At 36.7% G+C, this 22,753-nt stretch overlaps 1 protein-coding gene across 1 annotated transcript in view; it reads right to left on the bottom strand.

Moving 5' to 3' along the window:
• SHOC1 (shortage in chiasmata 1) overlaps nucleotides 1-22,753 on the bottom strand; it is a 55,458-nt gene that overhangs the window by 13,667 nt on the left and 19,038 nt on the right. Inside the window, exons 9-21 of the mRNA XM_071581549.1 lie at nucleotides 21,781-21,888; nucleotides 18,253-18,382; nucleotides 17,328-17,422; nucleotides 16,083-16,319; nucleotides 14,526-14,978; nucleotides 12,094-12,219; nucleotides 10,502-10,678; nucleotides 9,459-9,566; nucleotides 7,700-7,887; nucleotides 3,911-3,983; nucleotides 2,410-2,482; nucleotides 1,642-1,826; nucleotides 1,022-1,127 (exon numbers count right to left, since the gene is read on the bottom strand). Of these exons, the coding sequence (XP_071437650.1) occupies nucleotides 1,022-1,127; nucleotides 1,642-1,826; nucleotides 2,410-2,482; nucleotides 3,911-3,983; nucleotides 7,700-7,887; nucleotides 9,459-9,566; nucleotides 10,502-10,678; nucleotides 12,094-12,219; nucleotides 14,526-14,978; nucleotides 16,083-16,319; nucleotides 17,328-17,422; nucleotides 18,253-18,382; nucleotides 21,781-21,888 (2,059 nt within the window). The remainder of the gene's footprint in view (nucleotides 1-1,021; nucleotides 1,128-1,641; nucleotides 1,827-2,409; nucleotides 2,483-3,910; nucleotides 3,984-7,699; nucleotides 7,888-9,458; nucleotides 9,567-10,501; nucleotides 10,679-12,093; nucleotides 12,220-14,525; nucleotides 14,979-16,082; nucleotides 16,320-17,327; nucleotides 17,423-18,252; nucleotides 18,383-21,780; nucleotides 21,889-22,753) is intronic.

The following is a 22,753-nucleotide window of genomic DNA, read 5'->3' as shown; positions in this document are numbered from 1 at the left end:
ACCAGAAAAAAAAACAAAAGACGTAATACAGAAATGAAGATACATAAATCAAGACAACACACTTAGAAATTCCTTTTGCCTACCTTTATATATTTAATTTCTTTTCTTCCTTTCATGATTGTGCAGCATGGGGAAAGCAAACTGAGTGAAAACTCCCTGACTGCCATTGGTATAATCCTAAATGTTTCTGAGTGACTGAGAGTTGCCAGCAGCACAGCCTCCTGTTGTGTTTCACCAGGAAACACAAGAGACCTAAACCTTAATCTGCCAGCATTAAGTCCTCTATAAACTCATATGGACAGTGAATTGAGACATTAACAAAAAAGTAAACTATTAGTTTTTTCTTTTCCCTCACATGATAAAAGGTACATTTATTTATTACTTTTATTACTGTGAAAATGAAATTCAAGATAATTATGTCAAAGTAAAGTAAATAATGCAGAAGCATAATGATTTACAACCATGACACTTTTTGTACAGGTTATAGAGTATTGAAAATTAAGTGACTATTAAATCTGAATTAGTTTTGTTTTGAACTTAGCCTCTCTTGAAAGCCGTGATGTACCAGAAAATAAGATGTTTTACTGTTGTTCAGTTTGCTTTTTTCGCACAGGTCTAGTAGATTAAATAAAAGACGACCAAAAGCAATTTTTATGTAGAATTAAATATGAAGTCTTCCAAGGACAAAGAAGCACTTAAGCAAAATGTTTGGGGGTAACGTTATGATTTTCAGGGAAAAGCAGACAATTAAAAGAGTTGTTTTGATTAAAAGTACCAGTTCATTATAACAATAAACAAATTGGCCAAGTCCATTCTGGTTGACATCTCTGTGAATCTCTAAAATTAAGCCATCAACTTCAGCAGAAAAGCTCTCTTCTTGTCTCCTAAAATGCTAATAGTGTCACTGCAGAAATGTGCCTGATGGCCAAGTAGGTGGTTAATACATGATACACTGGGACAAAATACAAGACCGAGAAATCTGAAAATGAAGTCAGTATCATTAAATAGCTTTTTCACTCACTTGGATTCAAAAAGCTGAAGTATATCCGGCATATTAAGAAGACCTTCAGTTGTCAGAAATACATATGGAATCTGTACTCCCAGAAGAAAAGAATCACTGTGATTCCCTGGAACATTTTATATAAGTAAGATAACAGTTTCCTAGCAAAAAACTGCACATACATTTAGATATTTAAATAGACACATTTTTCAAAAAAAAGCTTTTTTTCATCCCCAGCAAAATGATTCATTATGGCCTTCCCCTCTAAGTGTCCCCCTCCTCGCCACGCCCCCCCAATAAATTCTTCTGAATCTCTTTGAAATAAGGTTTTAATTCAGATTTCTTTAGATCTAGAACATTCCTTAGGATAAGGAAGGGTGGATACAGCTTGTAGTAACTGTAAACAACCTGTAAACTTGGCACAAGTCTCTTATAAACCAACATGTACTTCTACATCCTGGCCAAAACTAGGCTTACACTGGAATAAAAACAGCTTCCTATATTGCTGCGTAGACAAACCAGCTCTGTTTGATCAGCTTAAGCCTTCCAAACTTACTCTCTTCCATAGGCACATGAACAAGCATTTTAGGGAACAGAAAATGTTTTCATATGCAAATATCACAATTCTAGAGAGCACTTACCCATTTGTATTGTTTCAGGGAGCGTAGTTTTACAAGTCATGTAAGTAACATTCAGATTTTTGCAAAGGTTTTTCCAGCAGGAATTTTCAGAATAATCATATTCCATTACTAATGAGAAGTGTGTCCAAGGGAAGTCAGCTCCAATTTGCTGATTATGTATAATGAGGCAGGAATATCTATTAAGGCTTAAAAAACCCCAACAAAATATTAATAAAGTTAAGTTTAGGTAGAATTACACTCAAAAGAAAATAAATTTTTTCTGATGAATTATCACTGTTTAAAGTGAGTTTACAAAAAAAAAAGCTTACCCTTCCTGCACCTAAAATTCTAACTTCTTTATAATTTAATTAAAAAATTAAAAGCTGTAATTCTCTCATTCCAATTACCTACTTGAAGTATTCATATTTTCCTGCAATGTTATAATTTGTCATTTTTTGTCTTATGCCCTTTCACCACCTCTTTCTAAAACATTCAAAAAAATCGTGTTTTTCTACATATTTCTCTTAAAAAGTTTGTCTAAAACATGCAAGACAAAATAAAAGGTTAGGAATATACAATTGTTTGTTCTCTAAAAGTTCCTCTGAGCTTCACTAAGCATTTCTCTAAAGTATAAACAAAATTCTCCACTCTAGAAATGAAGGTGTAGGTCTATATGCTGAAAACTTTACTCCAGACCAGAAAGTTCCACAGAAATTAACAAAAGTAACTAAAGTTTCACTGACCTTAATCCTGACTGAGGAGTTCTCAAAAATCAAGAATTTAACTTACTTGCTTATGATATCTTTATAAGCTAAAAGGATTCCTTTTTTTTCAGAATTCAAATCCACAGCTTTTAAATCTGCTGAAAAAGAATGAAACTTTTGATGAAATAAACGAGCCTCTGTGAGTATGAGTCAATGCTCAGCAGCCAGCAGCACATACGGAACAATACACGTAATTAAAATTTTAAGTATGACATTGTCTGTTTTGATGAAGTTCTACACAATTTCAGTTTGTGTTGTACTGTTGGGTATAATGATTTAGAAAGTTCCATCTTGGAACCCAGGGAAGAAGTAATGAGAACAAGTTTCAGGTCTCATAAAATGACCTTAAAATGAAAAATTTAAGGCTAATGCAAAAGGAAGCACCTTTGCCCTTTTGTAAGTTAAATTTCTTTACACTTTCTATACTTTTGAAGTTTTACAAGGATAAGTGGAAGGTATATCTAAGAATGAATGTTGGTAAAACCCAAGTGTCTCTCTTCAGAAGTCTAGTTAACTGGACTGAACTATGTTTGCAATCAAGTCTTAAGCTCTTAAAACAAATAAAATACTTTTCATTAAATATTATTATTATTATTAGTAAGAGCATTGTGAACATGCCTCCTCCCTTTCAAAGCATTCTAAAAGGCTTTCTTCTTTTAAGAGCACAGCAAATTTAACTTTATTTTTAAAGGCAAAAGAACAATTGAAGTACATGGCACTTGATTATGTTCATGGAAGAGGTATTTATGAAAACAGATTTTAAAAAACAACATGAAAGGAATCCATGGCTTGCTCCAACGTAAGTACAGGCTCAAATAACAATTTTCCTGAAACATGTTTGATTTACTGTCTGAATTTGTGACATTGAAGAAGCTTGTACAAACATTTCTCACAGGTAAAATGTTGAACTGATGAAAGTGTTGCTTGTATCAGTGGGAAGGTGGAATATTGGCAAAAGTATTTTTTTTACCTTGAGTTTAATAGATCACTAAAGCTTATGCTGATGCACTTAACAAATTAGCAAACAAGATCAGCAACAGATGGCTATGCAAAAATATGATCTACATGTAACTACTCATTCAAGGTTTTATGGTGGGGAGTTTAGTTAGAACTTCTAAATTCTAATTGCTCTTAATAACCTCGCAAGGAAGAAAGCCAATGACCAACGATCAGCTAAAAACAAGGAAACAATCTGATCAAGACAACAGATGCAAATATAATTAGACAATGGGCTGTCCACAGCTTCTTTGTGTTCCAATAAAGAAATCTTTGCCTTGATAGATGAACTATCATTCCCTTGCAACAGCAAACATTATATCAGAACCATTACTCGGGAGAAAATAAAATTAAAAGAAAGGAAAAAAGGCTGATGGAAGAGTTAGGCAACATTAAACAGAAAAGTATAGAGAAAGGTTCCTGCTAAGGATAAAAGGGAGAAACATCTGCACAGAGCATTCAAATGGGAATGCAGAAAACCACAGAGTAACAGCCAGGGTTTTTTTTCAAAAATACCCATAATTATTTACCTTCTACCCTGGATAACAGGTGAATGAGAGCTGATTTTTCTCTTTCAGAGTCCGTTCTTGTAATAATTAGTATCTGCAAGAAGACAAGTAAAAGAAACTCTATTAATAATAAAATGTTTTTCAGCTTTCATCAGCTTACATCTTTCTTTCTCCATTGCATAGAAAGCACAAGTTTGATTAAACAGGTGGCAAAACCAAAAACCTTGGCGTTTTCCAGAATGACAATCATAGAGTATCTTAGGTTGGAAGGAACCCATAAGTATCATTGAGTTCAACTCCCTGCTGCTCACAGGACTACCTAAAACTCAACCATACAAATAAAAGTATTGTCCACATCCTTCTTGAACTTGGACAGACTTGGTGCTCTGACCACTTCCCTGGGAGTCTGTTCCAGGGCAAACCACTCTTCCAGTGAAAAATCTTTTACCTAATGTCCAATCTGACCTTCCTCTGAAGCAGCTTCATTCTAGTTCCTCATGTGCTACTACTGGTCACCAGAGAGAGAAGACCAGCACCTCATCCTTCACCGCCCTGTCTGAGGAAGGTATAAACTGCCATGGGGTCACCCCACAGACTTTCCTTCCTCAGGCTAATGAGCCAAGCGACCTCAGCTTCTCCTTCTAAGTCTTGCCCTTGAGGTCTTTCACTGCCTTGGTCATCCTTCTCTAGAGACACAAAACACAGAGGTTTCATATCCTCCTTATATTGTGGTGCCCAAACCTACACAGAGTACTCAAGATTAGGCCTCCCCAGAGTACAGCAGGACAATCACATCCCTGACCAGCTGCCAATGCTGTGCCTGACGCCTCCAGGATATGGTTGGCCCTCCTGGCTGCCAGGGCACTGCTGACTCAGATTCAACTTGCCATTCACCCAGACTCCTAGGTCTCTTTCCACAGGGCTGCATTCCAGCCTCTCCTGTCCCAATTTCTATGTATAACCAGCATTGCCCCATCCCTGGTGGAGAATCTGGCATTTGCTCTTATTGTATGTCATACAGTTGGTGATTGCCCAGCTCTGTAGGCTATAGTGATTTTTCTGTAAGGGATCTTTGCCCTCAGGAGAGTCCACAGCTCCTCCTACTTTTGTACCATTGTTAAAGTCCCTTAATGTATTTTTGATTCCTGAATCCAGACCATTTATAAAAACACTTAAGAGCGAGCACAGGCCCTAAAACCGAGTCCTGGTGAACCCCAGTGGTCACTGGCCACCAGCCTGACATAACTCCATTCATTGTAGCTCTCTGACCCCAACCTATCAGCCAATTGTTTACCCAATGTATTATGGACTTGTCAAGATTTGAGGTGGACAGTTCATCAAACTCACCACATTCACGTGGTCAACTAGATGGGTCATAAAGGGAAAAAGAAAGGACAGTAAGCTGGTTAAGTAGGACTTAGCCCTGTGAACCTGTTCTGACTATGGCCAATGACTGTGTTGTCTCTCAGGTGTTTTTCAATAACTCCCAGAATAACCCTCTCCATAATTTTATCAGTAACTGATACAGGTCTGTAATTACCAGGTCTGTAATTACCAGGGGCTTCCTTGTTTCTCTTCTTGAATACTGGGACAAAATTTGCCAGCTTCCAATCAGCTGGGATCTCTTCAGACTCCCAAGACCATTGAAAAACAATGGAGAGAAGTCCCACAACAACATTTTCCAGCTGCTTCAGTACCCTGGGATAAATGCCACTGGGCTGCACAGGTTTATGCACAGCCAGCTGGAGCAGCAAGTCTCAAACAAATTCAGGGTTGGATGGTAGTTTATCGTCCTCCCCAGTCACAGTTTTCCAACACTGGGCTCTGGAGGTAGCAGGGCCTACTCCAGGAGTGGAACACAGAGGTGAAAAAGGGCAATGAATGTCTCTGCTTTGCCTACATGCCTTTTTGTGAGGTGACCAAACTTGTCAAGCAGCAGACCATTGCTATCTCTGATTCTCATTTTGCTACTGACTTATTTAAAAGAGCCGTTTTAGTTGTCCTTCACAATGCTGGCCAGCTTGAACTCTAACTGAGTTTTGGCCACATAAATCTGCTCCCTCTTTATGCCTCTCTGTTGTCCTTTCATGTCTCCTGTTCCTGCTTTCAAAGTCCATACACCTTCTTTTTCCACCTAAGTTCCAGAAGAATATCCCTGCTCAGCCAAGCCAGGCTTCTGCCTTTCTTGCTTGGCTTTTTGTGCCTTGGAATTGCCTGCACTGGAAAGAGACGGCTCTTAAAAAAGTTACTCCCTCCTAAACTCCAATATCTTTAAAAACAGATACCCCAGGGACCTTACTATGTAGCTCCTTCAGTAGTGCAAAGTCTGCTTTCCCCATATTCAAAGTCAAAGTTTTGCTGGCAGTTTTTCTCCAGTCGTCAACAATTTGAAACTTGGGTGTAGGTGTGCATTATGATACCGAATAAAGCTGTTCTAGAAGAAATATTAAACTGGAATATTTGTTTCAAAGTAAAAATGCTATTCAAAGGTATTATCTAAGGATATTATACCACTTCAGCACTGTTGCACCAGACAACTACCTCTCACGTTAGAGGCATTATCCTTATGGAAGCAGGTGTGCAGAACAGCGACCTGAAAATCCATTGGTGCCTTTATAAGCAGTTTTGGACAACTGGATTTTAAAATGTAGACTTGCTTTTCTACATGCAGTACAACAGCATACTCATTACATGCTCATGTGAGCTAGATGAAATTTTTAGTCATGTCCTATGCAATCACAAGTATAAAAGATAATAAAACATAGAGTTCAGGTTTTTTCTAAACCAACAGCAACTTCTTGCTTTCAAAGGAAATGTCCCATTACAATTCTGCATCAGTAACAACTTCAGATAATAAAAGGATAACCAGATTCTCATATTTTACATCATATTAACTGATACTGATGTGATATGATAGAACAGTAAATGGTTCATTAAGTATAACTTTTACTTCTTATTAAAACTGGAATACTCCTGCCTATTCTGGTTCATTGAAACCTGTCTCCAAACTGAAGGTCATTGAAACCTCCCTCTGTTAGGGAACAGTAAACAATTCATAATTGTGAATAAAATCATACTTAGTCTTACACTGAATGCATATATGTGAATGACTGTGTAAACTCAAAGTTCTTTTTTGGCTCTGTATTTAGCAGCATAAATTCTATTCCACACAGTCAGGGCACTTAAAACATTATGCAGTTTACCCTGTCTGATTCATTATGTGATCAGTATTCTGTAAATAACTCATAAATATTCTGCAAAGGGAAGTGTTATTTGCACTGCATGATATACCCCAAAATAATTCACATATCCAGAAAAAAAATCTTTGGATAATTTGAATATCCTCTACAATTCTATCTTTTATGTCGTAGCTATCACTTATGCATATTTACTTCTTATATAAGTAAAATGTTGAGGGATTGGCTGGACACGTTGGTTAGGCAGAGGTCACCTGTGGGTAGAAGTACCCACACACTCTGTGGTGTGTGTGTGCTCCATGCCAGCTGTACAGGCGCACAGTCATGCCTTGTGCCATGGCTCTCTCTGCATCAGATGATCAAGGCCTTCAAATAAAAAGTTTTCTATAATCTTCAGTAAAAACAGGGGGAGATTTGATCAAACAGGAACCTTCACTGCTGTGGACAGAGGTCTTAACAATTATATTACTCTTTTTTAACACATACTATGAGTGGGAAAGGAAATTATTAGACTTTTTTCCATAAACCAGCCCTTATTAAAAGACATTTTTATAATTATTCACTTAGCTTGGAATAGCTTTGTTTGCTTAGAGAACTTGATTACATTGTTAACCTTAACAGTGTGTTTGTCTCCATAACTTTTCATCCAATTTAACATCTCATGCTGAAGAGCTGTTATTTTAGGATTTGTTTCATGCTTTTTCTGGCTGCTGTACTGTACAATCTTCAACTGCCTCCAGACATTATTTAAACAGGACTCTAAGATGTTTTTATAGATATCCTTTGCCTTGGACAAATAACCTGTTAGTAAAGCAACAAAAGAAGTAATTGCAGCAACAAAAGGCAATTGTCAAGCATTGTGTTAATCTGCTTAACAATTGAAAATTTATAAGAAAGTATCTGGCACAAAACCAGATGAAAATGTAAAGACTCGCCAGTACGGAGGGATACTATTACCAGCAATCAGGTGTGCAACTCCAACTGGAATTATGCAACACAGCATTCTATGGCTGCAGTAGCAGGCAGCAGCACTGTTCTAGATACCAAATCTCAACAGTATTTCTACCACCACTGTTCAAAGCTTCACTTGTCCATTGCGTTTGCCACTCTTTATGTTATCACAGCCAGTTCTCAACTCTGAATGATGCCTTTTGAGTATAATTGGTGAACAATGCTGGGGTTATTTGGAAATGCATAAAGAAAAATACATTTAAGATGACTGTGTGATGAATTGCATAGCACAGTACAACATCACAACAACAGAGAAGTCTGCAGGGCCTCCTTAGAACATGACTCCATTTTTCTAAGTTTTTCCAGAACTTTTTTAGTTGTCCAGTTTCCTGTGTCAGCTGTTGCTGGAGTTTGGAAACACAAGTACTTTGTAATTCTGAAATACCATCTAGAAGTGTTTCGCTACAATAGACAGTGGAGGAAGAACTGGTCATTTGTCTTCCTCCCACTCTCTTACATTGTTTATATGAATTGTAGAAAAGAATTTTACTTAGGATTCTACTTATATATTAATTCCGTTTTTTTCTTCCTACTCTTCTATTGCTAGAAGTATTTAAAGGAATACAAAACAATTTATTTTACCTACAGCTCCATTTATGGCAGATGTTTTCCATTTTAAATCAATTTTAAGGAAACACCATCCATAACAGGACAATTCAGAGTGACTGAAGTTAGATGCTCTGAACCATCTTCACCTCCACCTGATAAAGACAGAGGGAGCCTGACTTTCCTAAGGCATTAATAAATGCTGTCTTCAACTGCTAATGGATCTATTCTGACAGAGGTATATAAAAGTTCACAGCACACAACTGTGGCAGTGATAGGCTCAGCATTATAATTTCAGGCATTAAACTGGTTACAATGGATTTTCATATTTCAAATCTGAATAGCGTAAGACAAGAAAAGCTCAAAGCTTCTGTGTAAGTTCAGTTGTAGCTTCAAACTCCATGCCCCACGATACATTAGATAAAATATCAGACTTTGCTTAAAATTCCCTCAGATTTAAGTCTGTCAATTCCAAGGAGCCTAAGAATATTTTTAGGTGGAAAGTGTTCTACACTTGCAGAAGAAAGATTGTAAATAGAAAGGGACTGCCTTTTTTGTATGTTTCTCAGTTTCCACACAGAGATTACAATGCAAATCTGTCATTCTGAGGCACAAGACAACACAGGATACGGTGGACATCGGTATGAATATTTCTTAGACAAAGTCATGGAGTAACATAAGCAGAGGTACATTAGTCACGAATGGAGCATATGTAGCAATGGCAAAGGATCCCAGCTACAAACATCAAGGACAGACTACAGAATACACACAAAGCTTTGGTTTCTGGGTGTCATTATTCACTACTGAGAGCAAACCTAGTGCTGTGTCCAAGCCACACGTCAATAGCAGATCTCGAACTATCACCAGCAGGTGTACCAGAGCAGCATGTCGGAACAGCATGATCTCCTTCTCATCTATTTTACCTAAACAAACAGGAGACAGAGGTGTGATCTGCATAAAATTTCAGAAATCTCACTGTACACATGTAACCAATTTAAAAGATCCTGGTTTATCAGAATTTTCACTAAACACGCTTAAACAAATAACCTTCAAAGCTCAGATCTGGTGATCTTGGCAAATAGCTTATGATATGGCATATTTTTGCCATCTGACCTAGAGCAAGTGGCACATAGGGAAGTGTTTTTGAGAGGTGTGGAGGGAGAGATGTTGAAGGCTGGAAGAGGGGATAACAGTTCTGTTGGGTCTGCCATTGAAACCACACTTATTTACTGATTTTAGTAAGGCAATCTTTAAATACACATAGAACTGATACATCTGCCAACTTTTGGTCCATCATATAAAACAGCTGTTCACATTACTATTTCCTTACCTGACTAGTCAAATCACTAACTTTTTCTAACAGTACTGTAACTCCAAATACCCTGTTTCCCAAACATTTCAGAACTTTTTCCAAGTTACCATGGACTTTTTTTTCCTCATCATTTCTAACTTGGGCATAGAATTTTGCATCATGCAGGTGCGACAAAATATAGCTATTAAAAGAAAAGAAACCACACAACATGCTGACAACTTTTAATTTTAAAATCTAGCATGAAAAGGTATTAAGCATTGTTTGCTGTATAGGCAACATTTCTGAAGCTTATGTAAAATATTTTAAAATTAAATTCAATTAGAATACTTTTTGTATTGCACATTGAGGTTAATAAATGCAATGTTGAACAACTAGGAGACATTATTTTGGAAATAAAAGAAGAAATCAATTACTGTAAACCTATAAGACAAATCATTAATAGTTTTATCATTAATTTATCAAACATCTTGAATCTCGTGTCACCAATTAAATCTCTGTAAGTTTTAAAGAAGAAAAAAACACAGAGATGCTTTTTAAAAGACATACCTTGTTTAAAATTATCGCAGACCACTTTTTCTTGTTGTTTTAAGAAAAACCTCGTATGATCAAATTGAACACTGTCAAAACTCCACTTTACAGAAGCAAGTACACCCAGACATGTCAAATCTTTTAGTACAGGGACAGCTGCTTCTTCCAAGAGCAAGTATGCCTGGCACTGGCTTTCTGGATAGCACAATAAATAAACATGATAGTAAAGTTTGGTTTCAAATACTACTCTCGCACAAGAATACTCAGAATACTCAGAAAACACTAACACTGACTTTTTCATGGTGGTTGCAACACTAATGGATGAAGATCTGCTCACCACAGAACCTCCTGCGTGGTAGAACTAGGCCAATCCTCCCAGCAGGCAACCACAATGTTCTATGTATTGCATAAAGTGATCAAACTCCATGAAGAAAATTTAGTTTTCTACTCCTACAACTCACATGATGACTGTGCTACTTTCTATTCCAGTATTCTACAGCTTGCTTCTGTATCATAGTCATTTTCAAAATGCTAATACTTGTTTTGACTGCAGAAAAGCTTATTTTTTCCCCCCAGCTGCATGAAAGGAGACTTGCTCCAAAATGTATCAGAAAAAAAAATAAAAAATAAGCTTATATCCATGATTCACATCTCAGATGGAAACAGATGACAATACTACTCTATTCTTTTACTGCTTCTGTGAAAGAGTCTCCCATTAAGCACATGGTTGGAGGGAATGTATTTCCATGGAAAACCAAACTAATCCATGCTAGGCTTGCAACTTCCTAGCATTGTGTAGGCTAATTTGAGGTCGTAAAACACCGTGGATAAATATTTTCTAGGTTATTCTCTACCATTTCTACTGCATAGGAAAATTATCAGTGCATGTTCTTTGATACTATTCCTTATAAAACAGCCAGTGCTCATAGGGTAAGGCTCAGTCATGTATCAATCTCCAGTAGATTCTACTGTGTTATAAACGCTTCCTATCAAGATGACTACCAATCTCTTCCATCTCCAGTTCTCACTTAAAAAAGTGAGAAAAAAAAAAAGGATAATTATTGACGGGTACTGATTGTCATGAAGACAATTCATGTCTCCTAATTTAAATCAGACAAAACTCAAAGTCTGAGTTACTCTTTTTACTTTGCATGGGATTGGCTTTCGCTGTAAGATGGAATTCCATAACCAGCTATCACATCTGTGTCAAAGTAAATATCCATCTACACGAAACATTTCCAGTCACAAGGAGCAGAGACTAAGCCTAATAATTTAAATATTTGTCAGAGCAGTACTTTTTAATATAAAATTACATTGCAAAGCTGTATAGACCCATAGAATTGTTAGGATCATCAAGTCTAACTGTTAACCCAGCACCACTAAAACACGTCCCCAGGAGTCACATCCACACTTTCTTTGAACACTTCCCTGGGCAGGCACTTCCAATGCCTGACCACCCTTTCTGTGAAGAAATTTTTCCCAATATCCAGTCTACAGCTCACCTGGCACAGCTTGAGGCCACTTCCTCTGGTCCTGTCACTTGTTACCTGGGAGAGGAGTCTGACCCTCACCTTTATATGGAAAATAAAGCATACGCAAAAATAGTATACCTGATGCTTGGATATTGACTGTGGCACTGTCTTCACTCTCTTGTTTCTTTTCCTCTGTTTCTACAATCACACAAGCAGAATCATCCTCTCTGTGAACTTGCATCTGCTGTTCTTCAAGTTGTAGCCCTAAATAGTTAAACTGGCAGTGAATATTTAGATACAAATATCACAAAACCAGCTCAGTGATTAAGAAAACTGTTCCATAAAAGACTCTACATGAAAAAACATTTTCAAATTAAGTAGTTTCTATGACATATACATTTTTTCTTCATGAATTCCTCATTGTTTTCAAGGGCTCACATGGTATGGAAAAACATCAGGACACAAACAGAGATTAGGCCCTGTCTGTTGGCACATCCCAGGAAGTCAAGCAGCATCAGGTCACTCTTCCTTAGGGAAATAAAGAGCTGGGAAAATTAAGGAGCTGGTCCTACACCTCTGTAATACAGCTTCATAGGAAAGATCATATGCCTTTATACAGAGACAAAACATGTATGAAAGGAAAGACATTGCTGACTATAAAGAGCTCAAGCTATGAAAAATACCTCAGTGATTGTGAATAGGAAAGGTAAGACACTGTAAGCCACCCAGAAAGAACATGGAAGATGCAAATAGGGAAAAAAACCCCAAAAAACAACAACAACAACAAAAAAACAAAGAAGAAAATAATTTTTCTACTGCCTTCTAGCTATCTTTTTTAACTTGCTAGTATTTCTAAGTGGCCTTCTCCTCTTCCTGATAAATACTGATGCACAAGTTACAGTTTCTACCCAAAAATCTTCTTCTGACAGTTCCATCTTTTTATTTCTTAGAGGGGTTCTTATTGAATAGTTCTAAGTACTACTGATTTTTCTACTCAAGAATGTCACTTTCCTCAGAAAACAAACTTATCATACAGAGACAGAAGGAAAAGAAAAACTGAATTTTTATTCTAGTTAAAAAAAAAAATTTCTGGTTTTGAAAAGCTACATGGTGTTCAAAATTGGGTCACTGAATGGTTTCTGCTACTTCCCTCCTCTGTATTTTCTAAACTAAGTATTACACACTATGATATCTTTAAAAAATAAGCCAAACAACATAGAGCCCTACAAGAAACGCTGGCACTTCTGTTTTTCAGTTAGATTTAGAAAAACCCTTAAGAAAAGCTTTTCATTATTACAAAAGCATGCAATAATTTCTATAATTTTTACATTAATGTGGTAAGAGCCACACATTTTAAGGTGTTCTTTATATATCAGACATAACTGATCTGCAACACTGGGGTGTAACCTGTACGTATTCCAATGTGCATTTAACCTACTTAAGCCCCCACAAACCTACTCGTGAATGTAGCACAGATGGCCCTTCAGTACATCTGGAGTCCTTTTTAGGTGATGCAGTTCTAGTCAGAGGTCCTTGGATGGCAGCATAAAACTTCAACTCGGGTACCTTGTTCTCGTATTTGTAAAGTTTGGATTACTGCTTTCCTGAGGCCATGAAATGTTTTATGCATCTCTACCAATGTCAGTAACAGGTGAATTTTCCCAAAAAATAATTTCATCCACAAGATTACATAAGCTTTCAATTAAATAAATACTCCAACTCTATTCTATACGAATTATTGCTGAAAGCTTTTATGTGACAATTTTCTCTTTTTAATTTTTTTTAATGCTGTAACATGTAACTAAAACACAGGCAAAAGTAAATGTTAAAATTCTGCCAGAGAAGTAAAAAAAATTAAAATATTCTTTTTGAAATATAAATTTATCCTGAAAAATTAATCTTGAAAATGTCACTGTTGTCTGTTATTTCAGGACACAGATATTTCTTACTAAAAACAAATAAGAACATTCTTCTATTTCTTCTATTTCTCTGCTGTTTTGCATTTCTACAATGCTGAATACATAGCCTGAGATTCTTTCCCTAAGCACTGTCATCAAAAGAAATAGGGCTACCAACAGTTCTGCTTTCCATATACCTGTTCTCCTTTGTTATTTGATGGGGTTTGCACGAAAACTGGCTCAAATGAACAAGTCTTGGTTATGTTGGTTCTACGAAAGTAAGAGTACTCATATTCACAGTTTGGTAACTACTTCTCCAAAGAGGCCAGAAGAACACATGGACAGAGGATATCTTCTGAGTAAGTACCATTCAGCATTACTTTGTAAGAATTGGAATAAACTCATATGTTTATTTTATGAAATACCTCTTCCACTACCAAAAAGGCAACCCCTTCCAAAGCCAAAGCATTTCCTGAACTAAATCCTCTAAGATATCTAAAGGAAAAACACAAAAGGTGAGATACTTATTTGAAAAATCAGCTTCAATTAAGACCATAAAAATGTTACCATTTACTTAATCCACAAATCTACTAGGATGAATTCACATCTATTGTAATTGGTAAAACAAATAATTACATCTGGAAAAACAGCAGAATAAACTGGTTCACATACCTTTTTCAGGTATCTCTGTGTAATTTATTTCCTTTTTTTGGCTGAGTGTCTGTTTGGATCTCATTATGATGAAGTTGTTCAGATCAGAATCATCTGTGTCCCATTTTGCAGCAAGTGCCAGTGGTGCAGGCTTTTCACTGCAGGGTAAATTTCCTACTTTAGAAGACACATCTTTAACGCTGTCTGATTCAGATGATTTGGGGTGTTTCTTTTCTGAGTTTAAGAAACAAATCGCCTCCTCTGCCCCAATCTTTCTGATGATTCCTCCAGCGTGCTCTTCCCAAGATGTACTGCTGCTCTGAATTTTGGCAGATGGCACAGCACTCACAGGTGGGGCAAAGTGCTGCCTTTGAGTCTGCAGGGACAAGTCAGGAATTACTGCTTTGGCCAACTCATTTCTTTCAGTAGAAAGCAGCTCCTGGTTTGTCATGGAATCCTTCTCTTCAAGCCATCCTGAAAAACAAAATTTAATTTATTCACTGCAACATAGACTTTTTTTTTCTCTCCTGGTTGGAGTTAATGACTTTGGATAGTTTATACAGAAAGTATTTTTTTAATTTCTTCTTTCTGCCTTGTTGGGATCATTAGAATCCACTTTTAGAAAACTTGCATTGACTAGTCCTAAGTAAAAATGCACAATTTTGAGACACAGAAGGCCATGCTATTGTTTGAAGAAGTTTACACTATGGTGCTTACTGATTTTAGATTTCTAGGAAGTGGAATGCAACTCATTTCATTAGGAAGAAAAATTATCAGATGATTTTTTTAGAGGGTAAAAAAGAAGTAAAGAACGCAACCTGTTCCCTCTGAGGATATGTTTGAATAGAACTGCAATTTTTTGTATTGTGGGTGCACATCCATCTCAAACACAGTAGCCAAACACTTCAAGAAATGTAAAAACCAGATAATTGGAATTGTTATTTCATGAGCAATGTTTATTTTTTTAACAATATATCATGTTACTATCAACCTTCGGAGTTTTACAGCTACAACTGGAGCCTTGTGGTCCAGCCATAGCTATATAACAAAATCCAAGCAACTTTTTGCATATTTTTTTTAAAGTTTGATTATAAGCAAGCAAAATGGTCCATGTAAAATTTTGAAGTAATGAGATGTTCAAATTTGAGACCATCATCAGCATAAAAGAATTCTGTAGCATCAAAAATTAAATAATTTCCACTGTAATCCCCACTGTTCCTCTGCATATAGGACTATGTAAATATCTGCTTTATTAAAACATTTCAGTGCAAAACTGGTATTTGTTAAGAAATTCTCCTTTATGAAACTATTTTATTAAAAATTGATACAGGTGGTGGAGGCTACTGTTCACTTGTATGGCAATAATTAACTTTGTGTAGTTAAACACTTTTGTTCCTACAATTTGTTCTAAGTTTGTGAAATTACACTTCAATTGCAGTAGTGTTGCTGCTTCATTTTGCTGTAAAAGGTTTCGTTCTTTGAAATAGGAAACAATTTCTTTTGTTCTTGGATATAGGTAACTATCACTGTCTGATTCTCTGCCTTTTTATCACTTTTTTAAAAAAGGAAGGCACTTACTTTCTAACAATGGAAATTTTGTGAATGTTTCTATTTCTGTAGGAAGCAAACTGTTTGCATTACTGTCATCCATATTTAATTGTTCCAAAGTTTCTGTGGTTACTGGATGTAAACCCAAATGAAGCCACCAGCCCCTCTCTAGTGAGCTAAGAACTGGTGCTTCGACCTCAGCTGGCAGCATTTCCTGCAGTTCTGTCAGTGAATGATGCTGAGGCACAAGGTCAATAGCTTGGTGCTCTACAAAAAACCCAGAAATTAACATATAACATTAATAATCTAGAAACATGAAAACAGAATGTAATTTTGGAAATGAAAGCTCCCAAGTACTGTGACTTACTACATATATTTACTGTTTATACTTCGTTTTATAACTCAGTGTCCATTAACAGATTGAAGAGCAAAGCAATTGACATTATCTGAGCAAGTGGGCTTTTTATTACTGAGTCTATGAGTAAGGTGGGTGGGGGTTTATTTTTTTCAGATCTAATAATGCGTAGCTGCATTACTAAAGTTACAAATTATCTTGTTCATTATGTGTGGGCTTACTTGTCATGCTTACAAAGACTTGGCATAATCCTTACCTGAGAAAAAAATTAACTGGAGTAGCAAGGAGCATCCCTTACATTATTTTCAATATAAATCAATGTACAAATGAACAGGACAACATAACAAGCCAACACACGTAACTTAATCCTGAGGCTTGTCAAAAGAAGGCAAATAAAATGAAATTAAGTAATAGTGGTAATGCATATTCTGGTGTTGTTATAAATACCCTGCGGCTTACTTTGGTTTTGTTCTTTTTGCTTCCTGACACAAACTGTGCTCTTGGGAATTTATAACATTATTTTCCATTAACCATTCTTTTGTATTCATTGATACATTATCAAAACATTATTTAAGGGAAAATAATAAACAGATTCAGCAGATTACTAAATTTCCACCAAACTGGTACTGCAGTTATTGTATACAATTAGCAGTAGTGAGCTGAATGCTGTCATAACAAAATTAAACCCTTATTTAGTTCAAATTACCTCCACAGAAGGATACATGACATACTGACTGCTATGTTGCCACACTGTAACTTTTTACATGTTCTAAAAGAATCAGATGATCAGATTTCAGAGGGTCACATTAATGGGATAAATTTCAATGGCTCAAAATATGTGCTTTGTAATACAACATTATCTTCTCTGCTGCATTTCTCTGTGTACATGGAACTTGTCAACATCAATTAGAAATCCTTACCGCCAAGCAAAAGAGAGTTCATATTATCCCGATACTTCTCTGATTGCCAAACCAAAGACTTTAAGTATTCCCTAGAGGGCCCTGTAATCAAAATACTTTGAAGAACATAAAAAAAAAGACTTGTAGGTATGAAGTTTTACAGCATTATCTGTTGAATTTTGATTTTTATAAAACTACACTTTAAAGATGTACTTAGCCTTTAAATTTTCAGTTCATTCATTCATTCTGCCATTAATTAAGATTTTTTTTTCTTGTCCATACAGAGGACAACAGGAAAGAGTGAGAGAAGCCATCAAGGCTGGTTCATGAAGTAAAGCAGCACCAAGTGGTAATCCTGCCTAGACTGCAGTTCCCTCCCCAAAGGGATGTTTAAATTCTTTGTGCATATGCAAGAAAGAGAGCAGGCAAAAATGCTCACCTCAAACACACGATGAGAAGGGAAAGATGAAGCAATCGTAATCCTGTGGCAGCACGAAAAGGCCTAAGCCCCATTATTGGAGGATATCCTCAAAACACAGACAATACTTTCTCATGTATCTCTTCGGGACATTTTGTAAGTGATACTTGTTCACCACATGTATTTGCCATATTTATAAAAGTATGTATATGCACATAAACACGATTGATAAATACATAGTATTTACTCCTGTCTGCTCCAGAAAGGAGGCTGCATTTCCAGGCCATTAAATGTTCCCAGAGAAAGAGGCCTACAGAAGTAACTCTCATTTCTCTTTCCAAGCTCCCCTGGAAAGCCACAGGTACGGGCTGTGCACTCAGTCCCTCTTTCACACAAAACACTACATATGCAGCTCAAAGAACATAAGTGCTGATTCATAAACAGACTAAAGTTATTTTTTCAGTAATTTTGAAGATTCATGATTTAGAGGATTTATGACAGAGTTTGTCACTAGTGAAGTTTCATTACCTGTTACCAGAGAAAGGAAGAAGTTCTTCCTGAAGTCCTCTGCACAGAAAATTAACCCATGATCTTTGCTGTCTGCATGGAGGAGTTAAAGGCACTTCCATTTCATCTTTCAAATATGGAACATATTCAGCTAGAAATTACATAATGCCCCAGCCAGAACAAAAATGAAAAAAAAAACAAATCACAAAGCTACTTGGGAATTAAATACACATGCTTATGAATTTTACAATAGTGAAATGTTGGATTAAAGTGTGAAATATTTTCATGTTTCACTGTTTAAGGTACACACCCCAAATAATTCACATCCAATGTCCAGACAGTTTGGGGATAACAATGTGTCAATCACATTCCTTTAATGTAGTTCTGGGTGCATACTCTTCACATGTAAGATGATTATAATTAAATCATCAGGTACCATGGCTGAGGTTTTGATATTAAACATTCATCTCTGTTGGCCTTCTTACAAGGTTCAGCCTTAAATGTAGCTAATTAGATGGGAGAGAGACTTCAGATAATGTTGTGGTGTCTGTAAGATTCAGGTTAATTGACTCAGGAACTCCAGAAACACTCAGGATTTTAAAGACAAAACTACATTTTCAAGCAGAATTAGTGTTCATTGAAATTTCTAGGGATGACCACTGAAACAAACTACACCATCAGTTTTTTTAAGCAGTATATAAGCAAACCTGGCATGTTAAAAGTCCCCTGCAAGCCAAGTCACTTTAAACATTCTTTTTTTTCCCCCAATCATATCACATGTGGAGATATTAATGGATTACTGGTTTTTATTCAATCTAATTAGGAATTTGCAACGTCATTGATTTTGATGTTATTTCATAACAATTTGTGGTTTACTCAATATTCTCTCTGGCATTCTTCTAAGCAGAAAGTAGAGGTAACAAACCCCACAATTTTTCCACATTCTACGAAAACTGTCAAAAAATTGTAAGGAAATCAGTGCATCCATAAGGAAAACCACTTGTAACCCATTCCCTGTTCATTCCAACAGGCAGCAAGCAGATGCAATCCTCATACACACACGGTTTGGCCAGCTGGCACCCAGTAGGCTGTGAGTCACCTGTCCAGCTGCTCCTTGAACGGCCTGACAAGCCGATTGTGTGGCAGGAAGGCTGAGGGACAGCATCAGAAAGCCAGAGAATGCACACACATCAGAGAAGCAGAAAACAAAGGATAAGAAATAAAAGTGGGTACAATAGAAAACAACGTACTTTATGTCAGTACAATTTCTTTCCCACTAACTTAGAACAGAAAAAGCTCAGTGAACTTCTGTGGTGAACTTCAGCTCACAAACTTGTTTTTTTGTGGGGATAAACAATTTTAGCAGATTGCTTTGAACAGGACAGGTGCTGATGTCAGGATAGCAAAAATATGTGCCACATCTAAAAAGAACAGTTCTTTCTTTTTCTTTTTCTATTCATATTCATATTCATATTCATCCTTGTCTAGTGATTTTCACCTTTGAGACTGGAATACTTTCATGAGCTACATTAGAGAAACTCTGCCCACTCTCAGAGCAACATCCCTCTTCTCAGAACACTGATGACTGAGTGAACTCTCTCTGCTCTTTTATCAATAAACAAGCCCTATGGCTAGCAAGAGAGAAAGATAAACAATAAATTGTTTACAGAAAATGACATTATTTTATGACTGCTTCTCCTCTGAGTTCAAGCAAACATACTTCTGGTAACTCACAAACACCAAAATCAATCAGAACCAGAAGTATCAGGTACCTCAGCTGAAATTTGACACCCACTATAGAAACTTCCATTATCAAACAGTGTCTTAGCAGCACATATACAGATTTGAGGGTCTGTATCTTACAGATCTGAGTCTATCCTGAAAAAAAAGGCAACAAACAGAGAGATGAAAGCTGAGGAAGCTGATTGTGCCCCAACAACTCGATTTTGCCTGATTGAATAGCAGAGCTAAGACATCAAATTGGCAATAAAGACTAATGCAGTCACTTTCTTTAAAAAACAGTTCAGGATGCTTTGAGTTCTCCGCAACTCCAGAAGGGCAGACAGTGTCCTAAAGAAGATCACAGTCAACTTGTTGCTAACGAGTACAGGAGGAGGGTCCAAAACTGCTCATATCTACCACACTTAAGCTCCTCCTGCTTGTCACCTTTAGAATTGGAGAGCAGTCAGATACCTCACAAGACGCAGATTAGTTTATCATGCCAGGCAATAATTTCCAGATGGAAAATTAGTTTAACTTTGTCTTGCTGGTACAACACATGGTGGGTTTGCACTGAGCTTTTATATCATCCACTTTGAGCAAATATGATTGTTCCAACCAGAATTCCACTACAACACAGTATTGTACAGGAGCGTGATGCTTCAGCCTGCAGGGGGCAACCATCACTTCAGTTTAAAACACATTGAAACTAAGACAATAAGGGGCATCTTGATCTGGAGAAAGCTCATAATTTCTCAAGGATATTGGTAACTGCCGGATGGAAAACTGTCAAGTGAACATGCGCAGGAGGGTAATGCTGCTGCCCAATGCAATGATGGATAGACTTCTTCCTAGACTAGGATAAGATGTACATGTATATTCAAGTATTGCCTCTCTTCTCAGACCCCTTGCATTTGTAAATGTTATTCTTTGCACAGGCTGTTCTGCATTAAATAAAAGCTGAAAAATGTCACCAGCACAGCACAGCCATTTTTCTGCCTCACTTAGCCAGTTAACATTTAGCTGGGAATACAGTCGGGCAGGCAAAGAATATACATTGTTTTCAAAGGTTACACCTGGACCCTGAAGAAATTTTGACTAAGGCTGAATAATTAGGTTGAGCAGTCACACACCAAACTGCCCAGCACTGTGAACACCACGACCTGAGTTTTCAAGCTATTAAAGTCAGATACATAAAAGGATTTCCTGATACCAGTGCAGGAGAAGCCAGGATTCAATGTTAGCAAACATGTTGCACATGATAGCAAATATTCAACACTTCCAGTTTACTTCTGTGGAAAACAGCTCTGGTGACTACATGATTTGACTTTTAATCACACATCATTACTGAATCATTTGCAAACCAGAATGTCTGCACAGAGCTTTGAACCTCTGGAAGTTATAAATTCAGCACTTCCATCTGGATTGTTCTCCATCATCCTCTCTTGAAAGCATATATATTAAACAAACTTTATATTGTGCTCTTTCATTCCACAAATTGATGTTAATCAATCTGTCTTGAATTTCATCCTCCCCCTCTGGGTAGGTAAGTTGCTAGATAAAAAAAATCTAAACCCCAAAATCTATAGACATCATCTGCAGTCAAAATCAATATGAGGGAACTGTAAAGTTGGTTGTGTTTAGACTACAAAGCTCTAGAAATGAGTATGGCACGTCTACCTCCTCATGGTATGGGTACAAAGTAGTAGATTACACAACGAGAATGTTCTTATCTATACAGAGCATGTTCTCCCACGAACAGAACATAGGAACAATTGCTTGAAGAATTTATGTTAAATATCACTCCTTGATTTATACAGATCTTCCTACCTGACTCACAGAATTCCAGCATACTGGTGCTATTACTGGAGCAAACTTCTTGTGGAATGGGACAATACTTGGAAATTTCTATTTCGTATGCAATTTCTGCTTTGAGATCTGAAAACAGATTTTAAAAGGTGCCATAAGCAAACCATTTATTAATTTTTCCTGTCAGAGCATTTTCAGCTTTCAATTCTCTTACTGAACCCCCATGGTACACTGTTATGAACAATTGCAGTCGTGCTTAGTCACCCCAAATGCTGTAGCCGGTAAAAGCAGTGCTCAGCCTTGTCCTTTAAGTGACAGAAACCCCCCACAGTACAGCATAATCACTATCTGGATTTTTCCAAGTTCTCATGACTGCAGTGAGTTCCAGAACAATTAAGTAGGATAAATATAGTTTACTTGGAGTTTGTGTATATAGTTTCTTTTGCTTCTAAAAAAGAACTAAAAACGCCAGTAGGTTGACATTTATGTGCAAAATCTCTGCAGCAGAGGTTGGGTCATTCAGTTCAGAACTTGGCATGTACTAAATGTATCAGACATGTAAATCAAACTGCCTTAGTCAAATAGGCACTTTTAAAAGTTTTGCTCCCATCTTCAATGACAGACTGGATTATTTCAAACTGCTGCCCTATCAGACACAGAATTCAGCACACACACTCCACATTTAGAAGCATTAATCCTCTTTCTTTGAGCTGCTTCCCGTCCACCAAAAAAGTGGAAAGAAATTAATTTTTAACACAAAAATCCCAAACCAACCTCATACAACATTATTTTTCTTTTAACTACAAAAATTATTGTCATACAAATCAATCCATTAGCCAGTAACTGTCATTAAAGTTATACTTAACCATAGCATAAAAGCATTGAGAAACTTTTCTAAATTTCCTTTAAAGAAATCACCGTTGTCATTTAGAGTACTCCTATTACCCATGGAAATATTTAACCTTTCTTTCCTCAGAAGTCTGCTTTTTTATTT

The sequence above is a fragment of the Pithys albifrons genome, chromosome Z, assembly GCF_047495875.1.
Source record: "Pithys albifrons albifrons isolate INPA30051 chromosome Z, PitAlb_v1, whole genome shotgun sequence".
Lineage (NCBI taxonomy): Eukaryota > Metazoa > Chordata > Aves > Passeriformes > Thamnophilidae > Pithys > Pithys albifrons.
This window is presented reverse-complemented; position numbering and strand designations above follow the sequence as displayed.